This window comes from Atractosteus spatula, chromosome 2 (assembly GCF_055471065.1).
Source record: "Atractosteus spatula isolate fAtrSpa1 chromosome 2, fAtrSpa1.hap1, whole genome shotgun sequence".
In the NCBI taxonomy this organism is placed as follows: Eukaryota; Metazoa; Chordata; class Actinopteri; order Semionotiformes; family Lepisosteidae; genus Atractosteus; species Atractosteus spatula.
In genome coordinates, this window is record NC_142707.1 from 10,588,662 (window position 1) to 10,615,659 (window position 26,998).

Below are 26,998 nucleotides of genomic sequence, written 5' to 3' on the forward strand. Positions count from 1 at the left end.
GCTGGCTGTAGACGTTTCTTTTGAAAAAAATATACATCATTCCTTGCATGTTATTTATAATTCATATTATATTTATATACTTAAAATTCATTCTCTGCTATGGAAATGATATTTACAATGACATCATCTATAATACATAACTTATTTTTCTTAAAGTCCCAGTCTGATTGCCTTCTTTTTTCATTTTCAATAGCCTACCGTAGGTCTGGTTGAAAATCTCATTTCCTTGTGAAGACAGAGCTCCATTCTGTCATCTAACTTTATCATGATAATTGAAGTATGTGTAAGGAAAGACTGCTCAATGGTTCCTTTTACAAATGACCATTTGTAGGTAGGCTATTGAAAATGAAAAAAGAAGGCAATCAGACTGGGATTTCAAGAAAAATAAGTTATGCATTATAGATTGTCATTATAAATATCATTTCCACAGCTGTCATGCTCACCTGGACCGGCACAGCATTGGTACCAACTGGGCGAGGAGGGGGTATGGCTCTTGGCTTGTTGCTAGAGGCTGGTGCAGAAGGAGGTGGAACTCTGGGCTTGTTGTTATAGGTTGTCACAAAAGGAGGTGCAGTTGTTGGGGGTTTTGAGGTCACAGGAGGGGCTGGCACGACTGGCTTGTTAGCAGCAGGGGGAGGGCTAGGTGCTGCTCTCACTGGGTGCTGAGGAATGAATCGAAAGTAATACCGCTTTAGTAAAATGCTACTTAGTGAGGACTCCTTTTAATTTGCTTGTGATCAACTTGTGTAAAGCTACAGAAAACACCAAATATCAGTTATTCGCTTAGCACAATTGCTTAGTTGAAAACTCATTTAATCCATTCTTAATTAAAAGTGTAATAGTTGTTTCTTAAAATTATTTCAATGAATCTATAAAATGATATGAAAAATGTAAAAATCAACTCCTTAGTACTAGGTAATGACTAAAGAATTTTATTTTAACCAGATAGTACTTCAAGGCTTCAACTTAGAAAATGAAGCTATTGAAGGCTATTGGAGGGCAGATCCAGGTTCAAAATGTCCTAATTAAGTCTAGAATTTATTGCAAATTCTGCAAAAATGTCCTGTATTTTTTTAAAAAGCCTTATCCTTTACATGGTCTTTAAACAGTCTTGTCTTTTTTGTTAAGGTTTCATATGAAACGTGCAAAATGCCCTACGCAGATCAGAGGCAAAATTGAGGTGCATTGAAAAGAGATGGTAGAAAAAGTGTTTTTTCAATGTTAAATTGAATTAATTTCAAATTAAATCCTCTCATACCACAGTGACCTGAAAATCTGAAGTCGTCTGCTGTCTGTCCCTTAAAAAGTTTGGGTTGGTCACTCCAGTGGTCTTCAGGTGGGATTGAGATCTGGGACACAGAGAGGGAAGTGAGATAATTAATAATAATTATAATAATTGCTTACACTTATATAGCGCTTTTCTGGACACTCCACTCAAAGCGCTTTACAGGTAATGGGGACTCCCCTCCACCACCACCAATGTGCAGCCCCACCTGGATGATGCGACGGCAGCCATAGTGCGCCAGAATGCTCACCACACACCAGCTATCAGTGGGGAGGAGGGCAGAGATCTCGCTGTATGCTGGTGTAGGATTGTAACAAATCCAGTAATTCCAGACTAGGACTCTCTATAGCACATCTCAGACATTGGTTTCCTGTCAGAATAATAAATAATCCTTGTACTTATGTAGCGCTTTTCTGGACTCAACTCCACTCCCCTCAAAGCCCTACAGGTAATAATGGTGACTCCCCTCCACCACCTCCACTACCCACCTGGATGATGCGGCAGCAGCCAGAGTGCACACAGTACACTCACCACACATCAGTTATTAGTGGGGAGGAGAACAGAGTGATGAAGCCAGTTCAGAGATGGGGATTATTAGGAGGCCATGATTGTTAAGGCCAGGAGAAAATTTGCCCAGGACAACAGGGTTAACACCTCTACTCTTTGAGAAACGCCCTGGGATTTTAATGACCAAAGAGAGTCAGGACCTTGGTTTAACTTCACATCCAAATGTTTTTACAGCATAGTGTCCTTGCCACTATAGCCAATTAACATTTCAGTACGTCTTCGGACTGTGGGAGGAAACCCATGCACATGAGTGGAGAACATACCAGCTCTGTCTCTGGCGTGAGATAGCACTCCAGGTCTGGATTTGAACCCAGGGCCTCAGCGCTTTGCCACCGTGCTATTCCCCCATTGAACGTGCATAATCAAAATATTTGTAGATTATGCTCTTTCACTATTAAATACGCAGTCTGGTACAATACCAGGAAATAGGCATTCAAGTAATAGTAGTAATCACAATACAAGTCATCTGTGTAGACCTCCATGTAATAATGCCTTTATAGAACTTCATAGAACTACTTATCCAATTTAAATAGTGGCTATAGTTCTCTGACATTTTAACAAATGAACAAGCAGAGAAACTGAAGGAAAAGAACTACTAATTCTATGTGCAAAAACAATGTAATTCATATCAGAATCTCAATTATATTTCTTCACCTACGTGAGGTGATTTTATTATTTTATTAAGTATACTATTTCAATGTGAAATTTGCACACATTGCCCTTCAGTTTTCTATGTCCAAATCGAGACAGAGATATGAGGTTTAAGACTATCAATGGCTGCACGATACCTCACTCATTTTGACCAAAGCACAAGGCTGTTTCAAGGATGTAGTTCAGTAATGTAGCAAGAGTACCTCAATATTGTGACGTCATTACTGCTGCGCAACTTAATCATAACGGTAGTCACATTCCATCTACATTGATGTTTTCCAGCAAACTGTTGTGAACTCCTTTGCTTTTAACATCTACAAACCTGAATGGACTTGTGTACTTCTTTTTGCGCCGGATGAACACAATGATGATGAAGATGATGATCAGGACTACAATGCAGATAATTACAACAGCAGCAGTGACTCCTGAAGGGGAGTGAGAGACACGGTCATCAATGTGAGCTGAAACTGAAACATTCATTTACCTTCCAGTCTGGGCAATTGAGACACACTTTCAGAGCGGCATACATAGAAGACATATGTTTTCTGTATGGTTGAATGACTGCTAGGCTTATGATCCTTCCAGTAAGAAGAAACAAACAGAAAATACTAATACCTGGTGTGTTTCCCCACCAGGCGATTTAGGGGGCACACCACACACTGGAGTTCATACTCTTTCTCTTTAATTTATTTGCATTGAAATTTGACTATCTCAGCAAAAATATTTACCGAGAAACTACGCTTCATGAGAGAAAGGATGTGGTAAAGAATATCGAGTTGTGAGCTTTTTAGTATGCTGTAACACAAATCCTTCTTCCCTGCACATCTTCCTGATGATCAGATTTGAAAACTTCATAAGTGTTTTGACCAGAAAATGGAGTATTCAGCAGAAACTACACTAGAAAGTCAGTGTGAACTCTACTTGGACTTTCCAGGTTTGTCTTTGCCTGACTGTCTGCTGACCTTTATGAACAAAACTAAATTAGGTTATGCCATGAATGTTGCAGACATTTTATTTGAATATGTTGTTTTGCCTAACGTTTTTTACCACTTTTAAAATGTTTATAGCCCGTGAAAACTCCTGACCTACTCTAAATTAAACTGATAATGCAAATATTCCCCGACACCCCAGTCTTGATGTGCCTGTACATTAACTACTAAACTGATTTCATTAGCAGGCTTGTGGGAAACAAAAATAATGTAATAATTTAGTACTATTTTCCTGAAACAGGTTGATAGAGTTTGATTCCACTTTCATAGGGGAGGAGGGAAACCTGTCAGAAACATTCAACTCCTGTGTTCTGTAGTGACTGATTATCAGATAGAAAGAAGTGGCATAACAAAATTATTGGTGACTGAGGAAAAATGCTCTTTAATATTTCCAAAAGAGCACGTAACATCACTGCATTGTTTGAAAAATGGCTTTCAAACAATCTGTGGGCGGGGGGCTTGATATCGAGTTGTATGAAAGCCACAGTGAACTCTCAGCTTTAACTAGCATTAACTGACATATCACAAACTTTCAGTTCCAGCATTTTGGTTGTGGCTTTCAAGAAGTTTAGATAAATCTCAGAAAGCTGCCAACAAGCATATTTGTGATAAATCCAAATAAAATACAACTATAACTATTTAAAGGCAGACAATAATGAAAGTCATAACTCTCATGCAGCGGCTGCAGACTTTTTATTACTTTTTATTATGCAGTTCCGTGTTTTACAGAGGCCATATTTAACTAGAAAACATGAATACCATTGTACAGTTTGCATAATCAAACGTGTTGTCAAGGTTGAGGGCACTGTATAGAAATGTGTTTTTTCTGAATGGCTGATGACATGTGCAATAATAATATAATGAGTCCTACCTGGAGACGTCTCATTAGCAGCTTTCTTGTCACAGTTTGGGGGCAACCAACCTGATTCACACTGGCACTCCAGTCTGTGATTGCAGACCTGCAGAATACATAGTATTACAGAGCACAGTACAGCTGACTGGTCAAAGACAGCTATTAAATACACAGTTTTTCAGACCTGCAACAACAAGGATACTTGGAGTAAGACTATTCCATTCCCTTCCATTTCACTACTACCAGCTACTTGATTATTGGCCTAGATCCGTTTTACAGATTACCAGTTTTACAGGTGTTGATTATAATTGACGAACCGCCACTGGGCTGGACTATTGAGGAAAGTCATAACTGAAAGGCTTTTTGGCTGCTTAGTTTAATTTAGGTCTTCAAGCCTGAGTTTAATACTCAAACCTCTCAATTTAAAAAAAAAAGCAACGTTTCATTTGGAAAGCACCCAGGAGTCATGCTCTCATCAATGAATTGTTTGTGGGTGTTAACAACACTGTTTCATACTGAATGGAGAATCGTCCACCTTTCATGTGAAATTTCACTTAAAACAACATCTTGCTCATTGTTCCAATGCAGTCTGGCCAATGTGGATCCTCATGAGTTACATTCCAGCTGCGGAAAATGTAACCTTTTGATCAACAGAATGAGTAATTTGTTCAGTGAGTCAGAAGCTGCCCACTGTGGTCCTGAAGGGCAGGAGTGTGTCCTGCTATTTATTCTAAATGGCCTCTAAATGAGTTCACCAGGCCCATTACCTGTTTATGTGGGCAAAAAGAAGCCCTTCCAAGTTAGAAAATGACAAGTTTCACTTTTTAAATTATCATGGTAGATTGAAAAGAACTCTCGTATAACACCACAAATCACATAAAGATCCAACAACGATTTGGAGAAGAACGTGAAATGAGTGTATTTTTACAGAATAAAAAATAATGGCTCTTTGTATTTCAAAGTGGCCAGCATTCATCATCCCTCTTTCTGCTTACCCCGTGGCCTTTACATTTGGCTGAGCAGTTGGCAGATTTGTAGGCACTTTCGACATCCAAACATTCATTATTGCTGCAGACCTTTAAAACAGGAGTCAGACGGTGGCTTAGGGTTTATGAATGGCCTTTTTGCAGTTTTCTTTTAAGTGCAAAGGATATCACTTGAAATATCTGGATAGCATTCTCTCCTACAATTTTAAAACAATTTGTCTTTACATGTTCATTTATGTAGTAACAAAAAAAAAAGAAAATGACAAAACTTTAAAATACCATAGGCAAGTTCAGACATGCTTTTACCATCTTGTTTTTTAAAGCTCAACTGAATGTTTCATGTCATATCTATGAGGCATCTCCCCTAAGATTGGAATAATGATGACTTCTGTACAATTATTTTCAGAATTACTGCTTTTACAGTTAATTCATAGAAGATGGATGTATGTTACCGAATGTTTAAGCTATTACGTTAACACATACAGTGACATCACATACAGTGAAGCTACATAGAAGGGAGAGGGGACATTACAATCTGACAAGTAGCAAATTCAAATTTTCTTTTAATAGTAATAGTAAGGTGAGAGAAGATTAAATCATGCTTATTACAACAAGTGTTTTAATTACTTTTTTAATTGCAGAATGATCATTGCATGTTGGCATTCTTGGTAATATGGGTGAATGTTTGCACAATGTCATCTAAAATAGAACTGTATGTACTCTTCTGAAATGGTGTTCAAAAGCCCAAACATACCTGACCATTTCCACATATGGTGCCTGTTGCTACCTGTCCCAGATCCTCTTCATCATCCCCGAAAAGTGTACCTTTGCAGTTATTAAAAAGCACCAGTCTTCCTATTGCAGGGTTGTCATTGCCCCCAGTGCAAAATAACCTTCCACATTTCACATCTCTGTTGGGAAGAAACAACCACATAAACAGTGAATAGTTTTGTGTATGTCGTGTGCGCTCCTGCAGTGAGAACTGGTTATTCATCTATGAAAAGGGTCACTACCATCAAATTTGGCTGAAGTCCCTTAGTTTCAGTGTTAAACTCCTTGCATTTTTTCTACAATAAAAAAGTCCTGCACTCAAAAGCAGACCACTGGTAAACACTACACGAGGGCTATGAGAGTCTTTATTTAGGGTGTGAAGAAGATGGTGAAGTTCTTCACAAGCAGAGAAATTACATTACCCTCTGGAGTTGTACTAAATGATCATGGTAGAAATTTTCTCCATTTACAGTACCTAGGTAAATACCTATCTAGGGAAGGCACTTTCACCAATTACCTAGATAAATACATATCTAGGGAAGGTAAACAAAAAATGAGAAAATTATAGGGGGAAAAACAATTTCTCTGAGAAATATAGTACCCAGCCTGCTACCCGAAGAAGAGATGGCTGGAGATTCAGAATGCATAAATCTTCCAAAACCATTACCGAAACACAATATGTTACAAAAGTAGTGTGGTTATAAAAACACACGGATTCTGACTTCCATGTAAGCGAAGGTTATCCATTGCATAGTAATTCAACATTCAAAGCAAATTTTCTTACTTATTCTGGCATCTCACATAACTCCCCGAGACACGTCTGCAGTAGCCGTAGTACGCACCATGTGTGTTCTTATTGTAGCATAAATCATTCCCCACTTTTGCATCTGAAAGAACAATGTTGGAAACCATCCATCATGTCTATATCAGTGATCTCCAGGTCAGGTCCTACAGCATGACAGTGTTCATTCATCGTATCCCCTCATTTTCTTAATCCATTAACTGGGCTGATGATTATGCTAATTTACTCTTATATTTCAGCTCTCAAACGTATTGTAAAATGTAAAAAAAAAACTTCTGAGTAACTCTCTTTTCTTTTTTGAGTAAGTTTTAGAAAAGCAGTAAGATGCTGAGTAAGATGCACTGTTAGCTGAGTAGAGAGCTCAGTTGGAAAGACAAAACTACACTGTGGATCTCCACAACCAGAAATCCTGATTCCTTGTCAATCTGGTATAATCCACAAATTCTGCTGGAATCTGACCCGTAAACCGATTGATGCGATGCGTTTGCCAAGAACAAGACAAGCAAATACTGTAGATGACACAGGCAATGCAGACATACCTGTCCCCCAGATCCTCTGACACTGGTCTGAGAAGAGTGGGCACTGCCCGTTGTAACAGTACCCTTGACCTCGCTTGCACGGCACCCCATTGACAGTGAACACATCCTCTGGGCACCACTGAGATTGGCCTGTGCAGTATTCCGCCAAATCGCACTCGTCTTTCTTGGCTCTGCATTCGTAAGCCGCTGACATAATCTTTCAAGAGAAAACCAACGGCAAAAACATCAGCAGTGAAAACAGTTGGTGTTTTTGACCTTGTATACCTTGATGAGCTCAAATCAAAACCATTTTCCTTGGGTAGATTCCCATTAGGTCGTACTGTAGATTAACAACCAAGTACTTGATTCTAGGACTAGCTCTGTTAGTAGAGCATGAGACTCATAATCTCCGAGTAGTGGGGTCGTGTCCCATTTCAGGTGCAAGGTTCTCTAATAATCCATACCGGGCAGCAGCAGTATGGGGTGGTGTTGGTGGCGGAGGATCATGTTTCCATGACAACGACAACGACAACAACACTAGCACTATCTGCGAGGAAGAAAGGCCTGACAATCTATTTCCATATCTTGCCATGAAAACTCTTATGGATAGTGATGGTGGTACTGTCCATAGGGTTGCCATGAGTCGATACCGACTTGACGGCACTCAACCACCACCTACCACTTGATTCTAGAAGCATTTCTTCTCTATAATGGAAACCTGCCCTGAAAAGTCTTGTCTTGACTTAATCTACATCCAGTACTCAGGCCAACCAGAGCCACACAGTTTTTTTTTTAATGCTTTATCAAAAGGTTTATTTTAACACAGGAAGTCACCTACAAATAGTTCAAGCTGTAAAAACAATCACATAGTATCCTCAGGACTTGAGACCGAGAAGTCTGAATTGAATGGTTTTGAGAAATATGTGACCTGTTTAATTTACTAAATCTTGGTATCAAATATATTCTCCTTTACATTAATAGTTGCAATAGAAATATATAATGGAATTAATAAAACTTCTCTATATCTATCCTCAGGTACATGCTCACAATAAGTATATTAAGTCATTTCAAAATGGCCAACTGCTTAAAATTCACACCCTTGATGAATAAAACTACAAACTTTAATGAGGAGACATCTGAAAAATTATGGTATGGGGAAATGGTCGTTCTATTCAAGACAATTTTATTCAGAGTTTGAGACAGCTGGTTAATATGGTCTATTTAAGAAAAGATTAATCACTGGGTACAGCCAGTCTGTAAAAATAAGTCAGTTGGAAGGAATCTCCGAAGACTTGGACTGAGGAACCCATAGATCCGTTCAGTGGGTACAAATGTGACGGTGTGGGTGGTAGACAATACTTTTGACTGTACATGAAACTTCTATTCCTAAGACTGTTCATAGTAAAGGTTGTCACAACCATTAGCCTATCTTATCTTAATGTTTTCTATTTTTTAAGTTTTATGAATTGTGACTTTGCTGCATTTTTAAAATAGGAGGATAAATTTTCACCACGGAAATTTGCAACTGAAGCTATTACAATGCTCAGAAATGATAGTCTTTCTGACTAAGGTCTCCCATCTTCAGCAGACACAACATCGCTCTTCACCAAACAGGACAGTTTCGTTTTCATGTGGCAGCAGAAAATCTGAGGTCCTTGGTTGGTTTGAAAATAATTATAAGAATTCCACACAAATCAAAATAAAGATCCCAGTGGAGTGTGACCTTCTTTTATTTGTCATTCAGGTTTTGATAAATGTAGTTCTTAAAGGACTGTCTTTGCTACTATTTAATTCTATAGGTTATTAAAGGATGTTTAAGTACGTCTCGAAAATCAAGAAAAAAAACGTTTCCTGGGCCAAAAAATATTTAAAATCAGGAGTTCCTAAGTCTGATCCTTTGAGTCTGGATTCTGGTTGCCTTTTTCTAAATCTATTTAAATAATTTCTATGACAGTTCTGTAGAGAAGGGTAATATTAGTTTCATTAACACTTAGACCAAATAAGACCTTCTTCTAGTTATAAAGCTGTTTAAATCTAAAAGTGACACAGAAAATAAACTGCACTAAAGATCCTTAGGAACTGATTTTAACAATTAAATTCAAGTTTAGGCTAGCAATATTAAGATAAGATAGAAGTTATAAAAGCAAGTTCACAGCACCCAGTCCATCTTTCCCGTTTGTGTTGAGTACAAAAGGTAGAATAAATTTAATGAATTAAAAAAAAAAATTTTAACTGTATTTTAAGAAACGTTTTTACACTTTTTAAATAAATAATAGTAAGCTAGATCGTTCCAAAATACTATATATATATATCAACATCATTCTCGTGATATGCAAATTAACCATTTTAACTTAAAAGCGTTCAATGCAAATCCTGAATTACATACAGTAAGCAGTACGTGAGGGTACTGCCTACATATGACCACTAGATGTCACTATTATTACTATAAACAAAAGAAGTACTTGAGGTTTCCGCGGTAACACTGAAATTCCCATTTAAATGCATTGAATGACATCACGGCTTTGAAAAGCTTTCTAATGTCATAAAAAATACAGTCATTTATTTTGTCAGCTTCACTTTTACTCATAATTTTCGAAGTTCATTTGCATTTTAAACTTATACATGATATCCCGACACTTAAAACTTAAATTTTAATACTGCGTTCATTCTTATATATTTATATCATTAAGCGTATGAGAAACATGGCTGGAAACTAATTTTTAATAACCTCCCCATGGCAGTTACATACAATTACAGTTTTGATTTAGAAATCATTAGATACAGTGTTATGTCAATAGATGTTTGATTGGATTGATGATTGTTGATGAATACAATGTCAGGGGCATTTATGATTTATGATTTGTGAATTAAACTATCCCCTTGGAGGAGCTTACCTTACAGTTTTGACAGCACTCTCCCTCAGCGCAGTCTGACCCAATGGTCAGCTTGCAGGTGGTGGCGTTACAGCAGGGGTTTGTACACTCCTACAGAAGAAGGAATACAGAGGATGGCAATTCAACACACAGGTAGGAAAGGGGTGATGCTCAATGATTAAACCTCAGAAGTGGTTTTTGGGACTGTGAACTTGCAGAATTTAGAGACTTGGCTGTAATCTGCCTTGGAAATGATCCTGATTCTTGCTTAATAACCACAGCAACCTACATTGTTTGATAGAGAAGGAAGAGGATATCAGTTTCAGTCGTGTTAATTGTTGGAAGATCCCTGCTGTAGATTACAACGTCATCTGATCAGCTGTTACCAGGAACTATGCCACTGAGGTCACGGAAACCTGCAGTCAAACAATGACCATCCAAAAAAACAGTGTGTTCGTAAAATGTATAAGCAAGGCAAAAAGCCCGGCATGTTCCTCTTCAGCCCCTCCAGAATATATTAGAAGACCTAAGGGAGCTAAGTGTTCACATGGCGCTTGGCATGACATTTCTGTGATCTCCTGTAGAGAGACAGATACCGTGAATGAACTTAAAAAAAACAGCACAGTACTGCCACATTTTAATCAACAATACATGAAAGCAATTGAAAACAAGCAAGAAAAATGTGTTGATTCCCTTAGTAGATGGCAATACATATAACAGAAAGCCAATCCTCTAAGATCAGAACTTCCCTAATAATCATGATGTTGGAAGGTCCACTGCTCCACTGCTGTATTAATAAGAGAAGACAAAGTCTGCTCCTCCATGCAGCATGACCAGACCATCACCCAAAAGAAGTACTACAGCTAAAGCACTGTAGGCCAGCTGCCATATCAGCCTCCAACTCACAATTTGTAACTCACTGAAGCTCAGCAGGTGTGAGCCTGGTCTGTATCTAGGGGAGACCTCCTAGGAAAAACTAAGGTTGCTGCTGGAAGAGGTATTAGAGGGGCCAGGAGGGGGCACTCAGCATGTGGTCCTAATGCCCACTATACTGTAAAAAAGTGCCGTCCTTTGGATGAGCCGTTAAGTCGAGGTTGTGACTCTCTGTGGTCATTAAAAATCCCAGGACGTTTCTCAAAAAGAGTAGGAGTGTTACCCTTGAGTCCTGGCCAAAATTTTCCATTGGCCCTTACCAATCATGGCCTCCTAATAATCCCCAACTCTGAACTGGCTTCATCACTCTGTTCTCCTCCCCATGGATAGCTCCCCATGATGTGTGATGAGTGTACTGGTGCACTATGGCTGCCGTCACATCATCCAGGTGGATGCTACACTTTGGTGGTGGTGGAGGGGAGTCCCCATTACCTGTAAAGCGCTTTGAGTGGAGTATCCAGATAGGCACTCTATAAGTGTAAGGAATTATTATTTTTATTACCTCCACTGGGCCACAGTCACACTGCTCGCCCTTCTCCACAAAGCCGTTGCCACACACTGGATCAGAAATGAGAGCCTGCTGGTCCGGTTTGTCTAAAAGACATTCTGCATTTCGGTTGTTCAGGAACTTCTCGTAGCTCGTGTCACTGCAGCTGCTGAAGTGTTTCGGAATGGAATAACTGTTGAAGAAATACATGTGCAACCATTATCCACTGGACCCATCGGTACAGCTAGAATGTTTCTGGCATCAAGGCTAGAATGACGAGTGAAAGATGTTACAGTTCCATCTTCTTGTCACCAGAGGGCGCCTCGAGCACTGGTTGCTGGCCAATCTGCACAGCAGAAGTGCAGACAACGCAGACAGCTGCAGCCAAGCACGGTCTGACTTCTTTATCTAGGACTCCATTCTTCCACTCCTCAGCTCCATATAAATTGTGTTCTCATTCCCTTAATGCTTAGTCTTGATGCTTACCTCTGATAAGTGTTCTGGACCTTTACTTACCTGGCTTTTCCTGTACTTAGTACCCTGCTTCTTACTTTTCTTCCTAATCCTGTTCTGTTTCGGTTCTTATTTATTTTCTTTTCACATTATTTTCTCCTGGTAACTTCTTGTTTCCTTTTCCCTGCTTCTTGTGTTTTATTTCTTCTTGGATCTCCTTCCCGGTTCTTGAATTCAGCCTATCTCTGGACTTGTTTGCAGATTTGTATTAAGTTTTCTTTAGAGATCTCTGTTGGAACCTGCAAAGGGGCCACTACCCTTTTTACTCAAGCTGTTTAGGCAGCAATTACAAAAGGCAAACTAAGCAGAGGTGTTTGCATATACTATACTGTAGTGCTCTGAGAAATTACTACATTCGACATGCTCATTTAACAGCAGTCAGAATTGGAAATAACCAGTGCTTATTTTGCTTATTTAGGTCTTGTGTAAAAGTATACTGTAGTAAGTTTGCCTTTACCCCCATTTCCTAAAATTATACTCATTGACAAAGAAACAGTTATTGTTAATAGAGTTTTACAACAATAGATTTGTTCATTTAAGGGAATATGTAGTGAAAAAGATATAAAAATACAATTTTTGTGTATGAACAATCAACTAATTCATTGGGCCAAAATGCCTTTATATGTGTGCCAGATGGCACGCAGCTGTAGCTCAACTACACAACGACATAGGTGAAGACACATTCAGCACAGAGGTAGATTAGCTAAAACAGATTATTTATTATTATTCAGCAAGCGTGTCAGGGTCCAGTTAACCATTAATTTCAAATAAAGCCATGATGTCTTTACAAATAGAGACAACCAAAGCAAGACACTGCTCCCTGGCACACTGTGAAAGTACTGGGATTTGAAACTTCCAGTCCGAAGGTAAAGCTCATTTTACTCTGTATTTAATTCCTCTTTGATTTCAGATGGCTGTAATGATGTGCTGTGTCTTTCTGCCTTTTCTGTCCCTTTGTGCTGTTCTGTACCTAAGGGCAGCTGCCATGATGCAGGAGGAGTCCTTGCAGACACAGGAACTGGTGTCGTGGTTCATGCCCAGGTTATGCCCCATCTCATGCGTTATGGTTGCCCCAACAGCAATGGCATTTGGAGAGTGGTCCTAAAATCAAGAAGAAGATTTTAAATAGCTGGTCTTACCACTAGACTTGAAAAGTCAACCCTGTCCCCCCAAAAAAACTCTAAATAGCTTTTTACATAACTCATTTTGCTCATGCTCCATGTTGCATAACCCAGTTTTTAGTCATCTGTGAATCTGCTAATGAATCTCCCCAAAATTCACTGAAGATTTACTTTTGAGACCGAGAGAACTGGGGCTGTTGCACATCGCCTCTGCCCTCCCCCTATACCTCTGGGTTGTGTAGCAGTAAAAGTGTAATACTCCACAGGACATGGACCAAGAGACATTAGGAAAGAGAGTTTACAAATATTGGCTAACACGTCATATTTGCAAAACTGGGCTTGAAGTAATGGATGAAATTGGATGTACTGTATAAATAATGAGGAAACCAAGCCAATCGTTTATCATACTTCTTTTCCAAAGACGTTATAAGAATTGACTAATTAGTGTCTTTCAGAAGCAAAATGTTCCAAATTGCTTAAGATTTTTCAGATGCATGCAAAAAAAATGGTCTCAAATACATCACCGCAGTATAAAATAACTTCTCTAAGTTATAACTGCCAGCAGGTCTGTTTGGACTGTTGCTGTGTTTTAATGTAGCCCCTTGGTGTACCCTGTTCTTCAGAATAACCACGCTCTGTGTATATGTACAGTGATTCAGCCACATAATAAAAAAGTGAAAAATAGTTTCAATAAAAATGAATAATTATCTTTATTAGAACATCTACTGGTGTAGATGTGTTTACGGTATTTAACTGGATTATTTCACAGAATTTTCTTCTTTGTGCACTACAGAATTTTAACACAACTTCCCTTGAACTAAATTCTATCTATATGATCAGGAATAAGAACACATTCCGGATCATAAGCAATGAATAGTGTAAAGAAAACAAAAAAAAATGCACATCGTCTTTTCACATATCAGCATGGAATTAACCTTCTTTCCTTTCAATTCCAGCTCTCCAATCCAACCTCATCTACATGTTTAACCTCCTGATATTTAGGATACAATATTCAACAGATAAAGAGAGAACACTACCTGGATAACTCCAGTTGAATGGCTAGAGCACAGGGTCGCTACAAAAGCTAATCCCACTGTAGAACCTTCAAAGTCTATTGCACTGAAAAACAAGTTATAAAATACAATTTGAATCACAAGTCAGCTCCTGAGGGTTTCTTTTTTGTTTGTTGTGTCTTTGGGAGTTTTATTTAATTTTTGAAATAATTTTGATTTGTGTTTGATGGTATATTTATATACTAATCTATTTTCTAATTTTTAAATTATTTTTAAATATTTAAATAACTCATGTAATGAGTGAACAGGCTCACAGGACGCTCGTTAAAAATGAGAGAGTATTATGAGGTAACATTTTTATGTTTAAAAACTGGTAGTTATGTTTTAATTTAAACTGACCAATATCTTGCTTTTTTCTCATAAAATCAAAGTAAAGACTGTTCCATAATTCCATAATTAATATAAACATGATCTGTCCAATCTGTTCCATTTGGTTGCTAATAGCTAAGTGATCTGAGGATCTCATTCAGCTTTTTCTTGAAAGAAACCAGATCAACAACATAGCCAGGTAGCCTGTTCCTGGCTCCCAGAACCTTTTGTGTAAAGACATGACTCTTGTTCTTTTTATTAAATGCACTTCTCAATAGTTTCTACTTGCATCCCCTAAGTGGTGATCTAAGTGGTGAAGACAGGGTATTGTGTTTGTGTTGTATTGCCGATTCTGAAGAAGTGAACAGTATTGACATTATTAATGTCACAACTGCGTTAATTTGTTTTTTACCAAGGAAATGTATGAATGCAATTTTACAGTCAATGATACACCTTGTAGTTACAGACAGTGGTTAGTTGAATCCTCTCAGGACGTACGTTAGAAGCTGGGCGTTGTCGTGCTTCTTGCTCTTTACCAGTTGAGAGTTCCTCCAGCTGGTGAACTGGTCCAGAGTTTGTCCTGCTGGTTCGGTCACAGTAATCTTGTCCTGGTCAGTCCACACCTCCAGCCCAGTCAGAGCAATGAAGGTATTCTGTGGCCGATATGCCTATGGACAGTGGGAGAGAAGTGTAAAATACAGCAATGAGCATAACAACAAGAAAGGTTTTCTCATCCATTATCCTGACATTAGAGCTCTGACAGACACTGAAGTATCTGAGTGCATTTGTTTCTTAAGACGTGAGCTCACATAGTCTCCCTCCATGTGCAGCATATCACAGCTGTAGAAACCTGTGATCACCCAACATTAATTCAATTGGTGAATCAATGTGACTGATCACAGGATTACACAGCTTTGCCATTATGTTTAGGGTGAGGCATACAGAATGTGGTGTATTGTGAAGATAACATTTATAATTAAGTACTGAATGATATTTTATCTAAAATTGGCAAGAAACCACAAATTCAGTGAAAAATACAAGAGGCTATGACCATGTTCTCTGATGAGTATTTGAAAGGTCGTATAGTATCTGACTCATATTATCCAAAGTAAGGCAAACATGCAAGAGTTTCTCTTTTTCCTTGTCTGCGGCTAAATTAATTTAGCTGATGTTTACCTCTTCCCAGCTTTGATAAATCTAATTTTCCAGGCATAATGATTCAATGAGATTAATAACAACAGTTTGGTGCATTGCTGTGATAATGTAATAAATGGTAATAAAAATAAACCAAAATATTCTAGAACCAAAAAAAAAACACATGGCTGAGATTGTGTTAATAGTGTAATCTTGCAGTAGATGTGCAGCTGCAAAACACATTTGGCAAGTATAAATGTTAGCATTGTTGTGCAACTGCTCAAGCTGAGCTAACTAAACAAAATCAGACAAATTGAGGAACCACAGATAAAATAACAGGTCTAGTTCTCGGTGGTACTTTTGTGTTTTTAAACACCCTTTCTCTCTTCTCAGCTGGCAAACTATTTTAATTGAGATACACAACACACAACTGTAGATCATCTTTAAAACTGATTAGTAAGGAAGGATAACAGCTTTGAAACATTTTTCATTTTTAGCATTACCAAAACAGATAATTTACATAGCCGGGGATCAGTTTTAGTTCATATCAGGGAGGAAATGGAAAAGCAAAAATACTCAGGGTTAAACTAGATATTTAGAAGAGATAATAACTAAACAGTGTTTCTACTTAGCTACTTAGGTGTATCAGAACAGATCCACCAGGGTATGCAGAAAATATAAGTACTGGGATTGATGGGTCAACATGTATTAACTAACACTTTCACAAACATAAAGAAAATCAGAAGGACATTTGGCCAATGTCACTCAAAAGTAAGCCTGAGAACCCCATTCAGCTACATCCTGGATGATGCAAACAGGTTCTACTTCTTGGCTTAGTTTCACACACCTCTTACCCTTTAGATAAAGAAACAGCTTCTGTATTTAATCCAAATGCTCCCGCACTTAGCTTACATTTGCACCTTTGCACCCTCCTTCAATATTCGAATCGATCTAGAGCAGAATATGGGGGCTGAATCCTCTCACTTTGTTCAAGACTAAAGAGGATCAGTCTGTGTTTGCCACACCTTCAAGAGCCCAAAGTAGTCTGGTTGTTCTAATTTGAATTTCTCCCAAGATAACATAATATTAGTGCAAAGTATTATTTAATTGAAAAACAGGGGGACGCCAGACCAGCCTTCTCTAGTGCACAGCAATGAAGACAAAACTCACCACGTTGGCAAAGTTGATTATCTCAAACACCCTCTTCCTCAGTTTATTCATGTTACGCTCCATTTTGTTGAACTGAAAACGGTAAAATATTATATATTAATTGGATTCAGTATGTTTAAACTCTAACAACAAAGGTTTTCTAATTACATCATTAAGAATATAGTTATGTTAATGCTTTCTTCACATTGAAGTAATAATCTTTCCAGTTAGGTAGGTCATTTTTCTATAGCCAGCAGTTCTTTTAGATTTGCAGGGTTTTAAATAATAATGATTACATAAAGGAAAATTGGGAGCATGTTCTGTTCGGAGTAAGAAAAAAAAAGAATTATTTGCTCTTATGTCTGCAGAATGAAGTAAAACTGAGATTGTTGTTGTAATTAACTTTTTCCTTTCTGTATAGAAAGTAACCACATGGTCTTAAAATCTATAACAGCTGTATTAAGTATTCCAATGGTACACTCAAAAACAATTTCTATTTTTAAATTTCTTTTCTGCCTTCTCAATAACATAATCTTCCATTTTAAGTAAACTTGCAGCTCACAAGAGCAAAAGACAGGAGACAACATGAATGTAATGATCTGAGCTGGGCTGTCCTATTAACATTGAGAGCCCAGAATGAACTGGACAGAGAGAACACAGAGCAGCAACAACACAACAGGGATCGCTGTTGAGCTAGTATGAGCGAAGATCACAATGGCTGGTTGTAGCCGTCTTACCTCTAGAGCAACTCTCATAATAAAGTGTTACCACTTTTTGATTGTTGAATGTACTGAATGCACTATTGACAATGGAAAAGTTGCTTCTCTTACCTCTCTGTTGTCAGCAACCAAGAAAAGTTCAATGTACTTCTGTTGTTGCATGAGAGTAGGCCCCTGAAAATAAAAGGTGATATTGGAAACAAAAAGTTTACAATGAATTGAAGCACACCGAGGATCTGACCAAGAACTCAATTACAAAACTCCATTAATTGCCAGTAACGCTACATGAATACTGGCTTCGTGAATGGCTTATTTAAAACAAAGAAGAACTAGCTTCCTGCTTTAGTTAACATTGATCGCAGTCTAACACTGATCTTTAGATAACATTGATCTAATCATCTGATTTTAAGTAGCCCACGCGTCTGTGTCAGGAGCTCTTACCGAACCTCTGGAGTGCACTTTACTGATGGAAGGGAGGCCATCATCCCAGCTGGTGTTGGTCACTCCACAGACTGCTGGTGTCTCATTCAGACTCTCATACTTCAGGACAGCATGGTCACCGGTGTCTTCCTCAGACAGGGGCTCTATCAGATAACGCTGGCCTGCAGTCTGGAAATAACCTCTGAATGGAGTCACAGGTGAAAAGTGTGTTACTATGGATACAAGGCCTTGATCTTCATTCTGGCATTGCAGAGCTCTATCTATGATAACTCAACCGGAAATAAATATAACGTTCACTTGACTATTGCAGCAGAAAGTTGGGTCAATTATGCAAAAGAGAGCTTAGGTGCATTAAGAAGAAGAACAAAATGTGTAGTTCTCCTTGAGAGGGTGATTCCAAGAAGCCTTGTTATTCAGCAGATTTAAAAAGTGTTTCTTCTCAAGCAAGATTCTCAAACCTTCATCTATATGGACCACAGAATGCACTGTAGCTTCATTTCAATCAATCAAGTAATGCAGCTCTTCATTCCACTGATCAAGTGCTTAAACGTTTTAAAAATAACTTTTCTATCTTAAATCTTGCTATTTATAGCCATGTACAGTATAAGGAGCTTACAAAGAAAACTGGCAAATAACAGAAGGCCATTCATCTCATTTAGCTCATTTGGTTTTTAGTAGTTTATCTAAGAATCTAACCCAACCATTTCTTTAAAAAAGAAGGTTGGACGTAGGTTTTGAATCAACTTCTAACTGATCTTTAGATAACATTGATCTGAACATTGATCATTGATCATTGATTTTGCATTTATTTGTTGATTTGGAACAGTTCTGTGTGTATAGGTATATAAGCCTATATATTTACTGGTCTTGCTATATGTGGTGCTGTGTGCTGTTTTGGTTAAACAAAACCCAGATGAATAACAGAACTCATTCCCTTTCAAGAGATCCCTGAAGGCTTGACTGCTCACTCTGTTCCTTGACTACAGCCCTTCACATTACATGGCTTATATTCAACAAGGTCATTCTGTGTCAAATGTTTATTTCAGACAATTGCTCATACCTTAGCCCATCACAGGTACTGATGCTAATCACAGAGCTACTGTCATTCTGTATGTGTCCATGGTAGTAGCAGTGATCCTGTTGAGGTGCAAGCAAAGACAAAATAAAAACAAGATTATTAATGAGTAAACTTGCAGTGCAGCATATGTTTCATGTGAAATGTATTTTCACTTTCATTATTAATTTATCTGGACGTGCATTCTTGTGAAGAGGTATAAAAGATATAACAGAAAGTCATACATTGGATCTTTATATTGATTCAGTATTTACAATCCAATGTGCTATTTATTTTAACCTGAACTGGTATTTCTTCTCGTTCTTCCAATAATATACCCGAAATTGTGTTAAATTAATTTTCCAATGATTCCCACTATACATTAATTCATTAATACATTAATAAATTTGGAAGCCATGGCACTGAATACAAGAAGTAACAATCCAATGCTGATTTCCTTGTAGATGGATTAACTGCAGTGCATAACGTGTGACTTAGGTTGTCGTCATTCTGTAGGCCTGTTTATGTGACTCACGATAAGTCTTCTACCAAATATTCATTCATTATTTGAAGAGGTCTGCAGTTAGATTTGCTCAGTGGTTCTGGAGAGATATCCGTCTCAACCAGGGTCTTAACCTTTTTAGATATTAGAAAACTTTGCCTCTGAAATACAAATCTGCCATATTTCTAACTCTTTATTTTCTGATATCTCACTTGCTTAGCTTTTCTCTTGCAACAAATCTCTTGTTCCCTGAGCAGACATTTTGTTTCTTTATCCACCTCAACTCATAACTCCTACTATCATCATCATAATACTGTCAGCTCAACAGCAGATCTAAGAATACATCCCTTTCAGGACCTGTTTCATATTAAAATTTCAGAAAAAGAACCTGCTTCTCTCTGTCTTAGGAATTGACTTCACTCTTTCTCTGACTATACTTGCCTGGACTGGCAAAGGACACAGGCCATTCATTCCTCTGTCTAGCTCTTGAGATCCCATATCTTTTCAATCCATTTTCCAAACTCCCTGATGCGTCCAGAGTTGTGAGCTCAACACAACCCCACCTTTGAAGTAGTGCTTAATCACAGAGTCACAATCTCCCCTTTCTACTTCTTACTCAGCGGGCTTTGTGACTCATTATCATTGCTATCTATTCTCTCCGTTTTGAAGTTTTTCTCTCAGCTTGCTGATACTCAGATATCATTTTAGCTGTCACTCTTTGGCAGACACCCCTAATCATAGAGGCTTGCTTCTACAACTGTAATGGTTATGCTAACTCAGGAGCCCTTAATTGCAAGAGACCTCCTCAGAATCTTGAGAAAAACTCTACTATCTCATACATACACCTCCTCATTGATTAAACAACTGTGACACAATTCAATGTGAGCCTTCTCAGGTCAGGTTCAATTCTTATATGGAATGACACAATGTCATGCTGTTAAGGAAGCCTCCAGCTCCTTTGGGAAGATTTACCAGTGGCTTCTTGGCCACCTTACCACATTGAAAAGGCAGAAATAAGTGACATGATCAGTGAAGACCACCCATGTACAGTATACTATAGAGTGCAGCCCTTTCCTTTTAGCCCTGTGATTACAATGGAAGCTTAGGAGGTCCTTTCTTATAAAGGATCAAAAAGAATCTTTTTTAATTAAAAATTTTGTGTCCTGCAATATACTACTATTATTTTATTGACATACCACATCTTGTGGGGCTGTGGTAATCATCTCTCCATCATCAGTGTAATGTGTCTCAGAGTAGTCCTTGGTTAACAGGCCCCTAGGAGTTTTGGGAAAGGATTAATCAGAAAGAAGCTTCACAACACCTGTCCACACCTGCGGTTATTTCAAAAGATGCACAATGGTTATGACAATCTACACTACACTGTGAGCAGTGAACACTGCTTATACAACATTATGAAAGACAACAGATTGTCTTATGTTTCGCGACACTGTAGAGTTATGACTCAAGGAAGACATTTAATGTTCATGGGAAACTAGATCAAGAGGGCCCTAGCTCCAGTCATCAGGGGATGAAGTCTTGGGGGTTTTAAATCACCACTTTTGTTAGACTTGGGAAAAGAGGTAACTGGTATTATTGTTTAACTGGTTTAAACATCTTATTAATTAAATTAGATAATGGAGAGCTCAGATGGAAGGAAAAAAAGAAAACCTTCTGTTCCTGATGAACACTACTGTCCTCCATCATCAGTAGTAGTTAGGGTTTACAAAATACTGTGGCTGGTGTTTCATAGTCCTTTGACACTCTGTCAGCTGCTTGAGCTGTGATGTAATGAACTTCTGACTCACTCGTTCTTTTCAAGATGCATCACAATGTCCCTTCCTTCCACTTGCATCCTGTATTTCACAACATCTGGCCGTGACATCTGGAGAACAAGTGAAAATCAGTGTAATAGGAATGTTTTATATATGCACGAAATATACCAGGGTTAGAAGCGTGACAGTTTACAACGGTCATTATACAATACGTATCATGATCCTAATACAAGACATGCCTATGTTTGTTTTTATATAAATCAAGTATATACTGTATGTGTTATTCATGAAATTACACAAATTGTTTGGTTTTAAGTTTAAAACCTATATGTCAGCTAATGTCTCTGTAGTCCAAAAAGTGTTTCTTTAGGAAAAAAAAAATTGTAGTTGTTTTAACAAACATGATTTTTCTACAACAGAATCGTTGCCATCAGTTGCCTTGTCTGAAGAAATGAAATGAGAGGCCATTCTTTTAAAAATGAGATTTTAGAAGTGAAATTCTCTTATCTTTTTTTTTTTCATTTTTAAGCACGTCAGTAAACATCTGCTGTAACGAAAGAGGATGTAGTCTGTGAAGGTCTTGAGAATATAATAAAAATACGTAGTGAAAATTGTTCATTATAGATACAGCTTTCAGGGAAGCTAAAGGAAAGTGTTACAGTAATAGTATACTACAAGGACCTCAGACTCAGTTCCTGGACAGTCTAGTGTCTTCTGGTGTTTGTTCAAGCCTGCGAATTTATGTAAAAATGAAATAAATATTGTCTTTCTTATACATATGCAAAATTTCTCTTAGACTTTTACAGCTCACTACCCAAAATATGAATGTCATTAAAAGTTAAATTACAGCTACCCGTAAACATTCTAAAATTCTGCTTAGAAGTTATCACAGTTATGAAATTATTTAATTAAACCTACTATGTAACTCAGAGCCCAAGTGGAATAAAAAAAACAGAAAATAGTGAGTCATGTAATAACAAAGCTTGAGTTCACAGGTATACTTCTGTTAGCATTAACAACAAAGTACTCAGTGTTAATTTATATTGCAACATTTACACAATAAAGCTTGGATTTTGAAATGTATTTTTTCTTATATACTTACCTGATTTGGAATAACTAGTTGTCTTTTTCACATCTTGGCTTGCAGCTATGAACCCTTCTACCTCACACAGGAGGGACTCCTTTGAACTGTGCATGTTTGATTCACTCGTGTGCACATCACAGGCACCGTATGGGAATATTCAGAGCCCATTGGAGGTACAACATGCTTGCAAGTGCCTGGGAGGCCACAGGGGGCGCTTTTGTTTTGCTGAGAACCCACACAGCCTTGGCTGACTATTCCCAGAGTACCGTAGGCAGGGCTCAGCCAATAGTGTGCCACTGCTTAGGAAATCCTGGAGACAATCATGTAACATGCCCAGGCTTGAACCTGTGATTATAGAACTCAACCTGAATGTGTGTAAATACTGAGTGACTCAGGAGATCCCCAACATTTAATGTTTTTTCTTTGTAAAAAAATTGAGCAATAAGCAAGAGTAAATTGTTTAGCTCAACTGAAGATTTTCGATTCCTTTTTTGGTAATGAGACCTCTGCATATCCAATGGAATTTCTAAGACCTGCACATTGAATGAAGTTGAATTTAATACATGTTACATACTCTTTACATACTTCAAGCAATTATTTGCTGCTTTAAGAAACAGAATCCATGTTAGCATTGGAACATGTAATACAGTACATATTTACTGTTTATGTATTTAAGACTGGCTGAGCCTACCTCTGTGTCTCTCTTGTGTCGTGTGTAAAGTCTGAGGGGTCTCACCACTTCATACTCTTTGACTCCGTCCAGCGGAGCACTGTCCCCCACTGAAACACAGTAATACAGCAAAGGACCTGAGCGGTGAGGAAGGAAACTGGAGATGGAAAGATTAGTACCAGTCCGTAGCAATGTCTGAGCCTTAGGGGACAGATTCATTAATGTGTTGTGGCAAAATGTAAGTCTTCAACAAATTGCACCTTAAGAAAAAAGCCAATCACCCTGTTAGTTTTAGTATACACTGTAATCTAAGTGAAACTGAGAAAAGTTAGTTCTGCAAGCTGACAATACTGAGGCATGCACTTTTGTGTATGAGAACTTTAGTATTAATTCATTGCAGCTTTATTTTAAAATTAATTCAGATTTGTTAATTACAGCAGCTAATTACTGGAATACTATACAATCCTGTTTCAAATAATTCTTCTGTTTCACTTTATGTCAATATTGGGAACATTAGAGAATATCTAAAGCATATAGTGCAGCTTGTGTTGCAGGCTAGCTAATAGTCACACAGGCTAAGTATTTGCAAGCTTTTCCAGTCCTCCATCCTCTCCACAGCAGCCTGAGGCAATGCATGTTTTTGAGATTACACTTTTGTATTTGCAAGTATTTGCATGTCACTACAATACCGGTTCATCAGAAGCTTTATTTAGACAGCAATAGAAAATTTGAAACAAGTAATGTTTTCACCATCCTCTGAAACTTATTTGAGTGTGCTGGGTATTTCTAGTGAAAGAATAAGACAGGAAACAGCTGGCTATTTTAATACTTAATGGAAATGTTTAGAGTCAAACCTGTCACAAGCTTAGCCACTGTGGCAAAACATTCTTTGATAAATTCATTGTCGTCAGAAGCAGAAAGTTATTTTCGGAAACATGAATGAACATTGTATTTTAATTTGGCAGATCTGAATCTGAACATCAGCTGGTATAAAAATGTAATACCTTTTTGTACCCTGCAGTTTTTCCTTTAGTGATATCAGCAGAGGATTGAAAAGTAGTGCTTTCAGCTGAACATAACAAGCTTGTACACTGAACTATGCACTAGATTAATTTAAAGGCATGAGCAAGACTGAACTTCCAGTCAAGCCTATAAGCAGGCTCCCAACAATTTCATCAAGTATTCATTCCGATTTGTGATTGTTTTTGTACTAGGATATTGTAACTTTCTCTGCCTGTCTAACAGTCTGGGAATATAGACTTTATGTATTCCAAACATGGTAAAACATTCCACTTCTTTATTCTTGTGGGTAATGTGATTCTGATAAGATCACTTTAAATGAATTAAAGAAGAGTTTTCCAGGTTTGTTTTGACTAATTCTTTAGAACGCTATTCTAGAGAGTTAGTCCAAACCCCATTCTTCCTTCTAAAATGATATTAAATTAATTTTTAGTACTATAGTCATGTGGTTAACAAATAGAAAAAAGGCAGGACATGGAATTTATGTTCCATTCTTTCATATCTGCATTCACAAGACAAGATCTCTGTCTTCCAATAGTCAATAACAATATTATATAATTTTGATAATAATATGAACTCATTGAAAGCAAAGCCTACAAAAAGCATGCAATATTAAAAATGCCTAATCTGAAAAACAAAAAGTAATATTAAAGTAAAATTCTAGCATTTGTTACCTTCTGTCTTACACCTTATCCTAGTGTACAGTATTGGGTGTAACAGCATTGGGTATGGCTTTATTTTCAAAAAGCATAAACAGTAGTACTGTATTATAATGTTTTCAGAAAAAAACATTTAAGATTTTCATCATGCTTCATGGTAATATGTCAGCTTGGAAATGGTTTAACACCAGTGCAGGGATAAACAAGGATTCTCAGGATTATGAAGGCATTTGGTAACTTTACTAGCCTGCAACACAAGGCCACACCCAGTGGAAGAACAACACTGCACTAATGCAAATAATCACAGAAACAGCAGCTGGTAATTACAGAGCACTAAGTTATTCTGACAAGAAAATAAGCACAGAGCTCAGATCAGATGAAGACTAAAAAGGATACATAAAGAAGAAAGTTAACAACAATATTGTTGTTTAATCTTAAAATGTAGTAAGTTATATAAATGTCATTATGCATAATGACAATGTATGCATTATAATGTCCTGCAATGTGATTATCTCAGCAGTGTCAGAAGGCATGTCACCCTAGATGCCTAAGGCTGTGGAGAAGCATATACTGCAGGTACTGGAACTTTAGTCAAAGTTTCCCAGGACTAGAGCTGCATAATTGTCATTGAGGGCAGAGGGCCATGATCTGGAGTTTTCAATTTGATTTCCAAACAGAACAGTTCCATCAGAAGAAAATCTTGTAATGACTAGCACACCATCGGAGGGTTGGCCTGAATTCCTGAAATAACCAAAATTTTAACCTGTTGTTCTTAGAACTGTAGGCCACATAAGAGTATCTGAGCCTGCACTTCAGCTTCAGTGACTTTTTATCAGCTATGGGAAAACATTCAAATGCTGTAATTATACATAATGCAAATTTTTCAAATAAACACAAAAGAGAGGACATCCTCTATTAGCTAAAAGATAGATATGCTTTTTGTGCATAAACCAATAGTGGAATATACTGTATACCCAAATATAAGGAGTCTCTGCAAGGCTAATTGGATATTTCTGAGACTAATTACCAAGAGGTAACAAATGTCAGTCTGGATGCAAAGACTACATATTACGTATTCTCATCAATATTCTAGATGGCTTTTTTTCCTGTCTTCTACAAACTGACAATATACTGCACTGTAAAAAATAAAAATATCCCATTTCATTAACACTCCAGGTGTGTAGTTTTAAATTATGGATGTTGTTTTGACTATATGCCCCAAGACTGACCCTCCATACCAATCTGAAATATACCTGTACTGCTTGAAACGTTTGGAACCTTACTCAAAAATCACAGTTGAGTTTAAAGGTTTAGCAGGGAGATCCCAGTTGTGACGCATCCTTAAATGTGGATTACCACATACAGTGCGGCCATATCTTTATATTTTATTGACAAACCTCTTTGTGGACAATGCAATCATAAAACATCAGTTACAGTTAACAAAACCTTACATTCGCATTGCCCTCTTCAACCATAAAGGCTATGCAGATAGTCAGCTGAGGTGGAGGGGACAAACTGAGGTAAGAAAAAAATGCCTGAATTTGAATTTTATCTATGACACCTACATTGTTTAAGATGGGATTTTTATTCAACACAAATAATTATGACCTCAGTTTTACTATCTCACTGAAAGAGCTCTGGTGACATCTGCTCTGATGAATCAGCTGTCCCCTTGCGTAAAAATACTTCCTGCAACTGAATGAGATCTTTCCTGAGAATAGGGATGTCTGAAACCCATCATTGCTGTGACAATACCTTATAGGGTATTGCCTTTCGTAGGCACAAAAAAAAAACATACAGCACTGCATGCTGGTGGACACATTGTCCTAAGGCCTCTAGGTCAGAGCCACCACTTTCTTGAATTTCTTCCCAGTCTGCCTGCTATCGTTAAGCGACCACTTGTCTCTGTCTGACCTAGTGATGTTTGCTTATAGTGCAAGGAGAAAAACAATTTTCAATTTTCTTTCTTTTTTTTTGCAAGCCCTGATCTCAAGATTAGAGTTTGCAAAAGGAGAAAAACACATTGTGAAATACCCCGACTTGCAAACACTGATTAAAATTAT

General features: G+C 37.7%; 1 protein-coding gene across 3 annotated transcripts in view; it reads right to left on the reverse strand.

Moving 5' to 3' along the window:
- The window catches only part of LOC148839216 (zinc metalloproteinase/disintegrin-like HR1a), a 32,763-nt gene that overhangs the window by 3,808 nt on the left and 1,957 nt on the right, over positions 1 to 26,998 (reverse strand). Inside the window, exons 2-21 of one of the 3 annotated variants that reach the window (XM_088933964.1) lie at positions 23,278 to 23,366; positions 21,536 to 21,612; positions 20,927 to 21,005; positions 19,235 to 19,311; positions 18,175 to 18,355; positions 17,845 to 17,907; positions 17,036 to 17,107; positions 15,230 to 15,399; positions 14,387 to 14,468; positions 13,199 to 13,329; positions 11,731 to 11,908; positions 10,317 to 10,406; positions 7,444 to 7,639; positions 6,887 to 6,989; positions 6,086 to 6,242; positions 5,341 to 5,421; positions 4,364 to 4,451; positions 2,826 to 2,928; positions 1,268 to 1,349; positions 444 to 662 (exon numbers count right to left, since the gene is read on the reverse strand). In XM_088933964.1, the coding sequence (XP_088790090.1) occupies positions 444 to 662; positions 1,268 to 1,349; positions 2,826 to 2,928; positions 4,364 to 4,451; positions 5,341 to 5,421; positions 6,086 to 6,242; positions 6,887 to 6,989; positions 7,444 to 7,639; positions 10,317 to 10,406; positions 11,731 to 11,908; positions 13,199 to 13,329; positions 14,387 to 14,468; positions 15,230 to 15,399; positions 17,036 to 17,107; positions 17,845 to 17,907; positions 18,175 to 18,355; positions 19,235 to 19,311; positions 20,927 to 21,005; positions 21,536 to 21,612; positions 23,278 to 23,366 (2,318 nt within the window). Of the gene's footprint in view, positions 1 to 443; positions 663 to 1,258; positions 1,350 to 2,825; positions 2,929 to 4,363; positions 4,452 to 5,340; positions 5,422 to 6,085; positions 6,243 to 6,886; positions 6,990 to 7,443; positions 7,640 to 10,316; positions 10,407 to 11,730; positions 11,909 to 13,198; positions 13,330 to 14,386; positions 14,469 to 15,229; positions 15,400 to 17,035; positions 17,108 to 17,844; positions 17,908 to 18,174; positions 18,356 to 19,234; positions 19,312 to 20,926; positions 21,006 to 21,535; positions 21,613 to 22,604; positions 22,679 to 23,277; positions 23,367 to 26,998 lie in introns of those variants that run through there. The other 2 variants (XM_088933956.1, XM_088933972.1) reach the window with 2 other exon arrangements.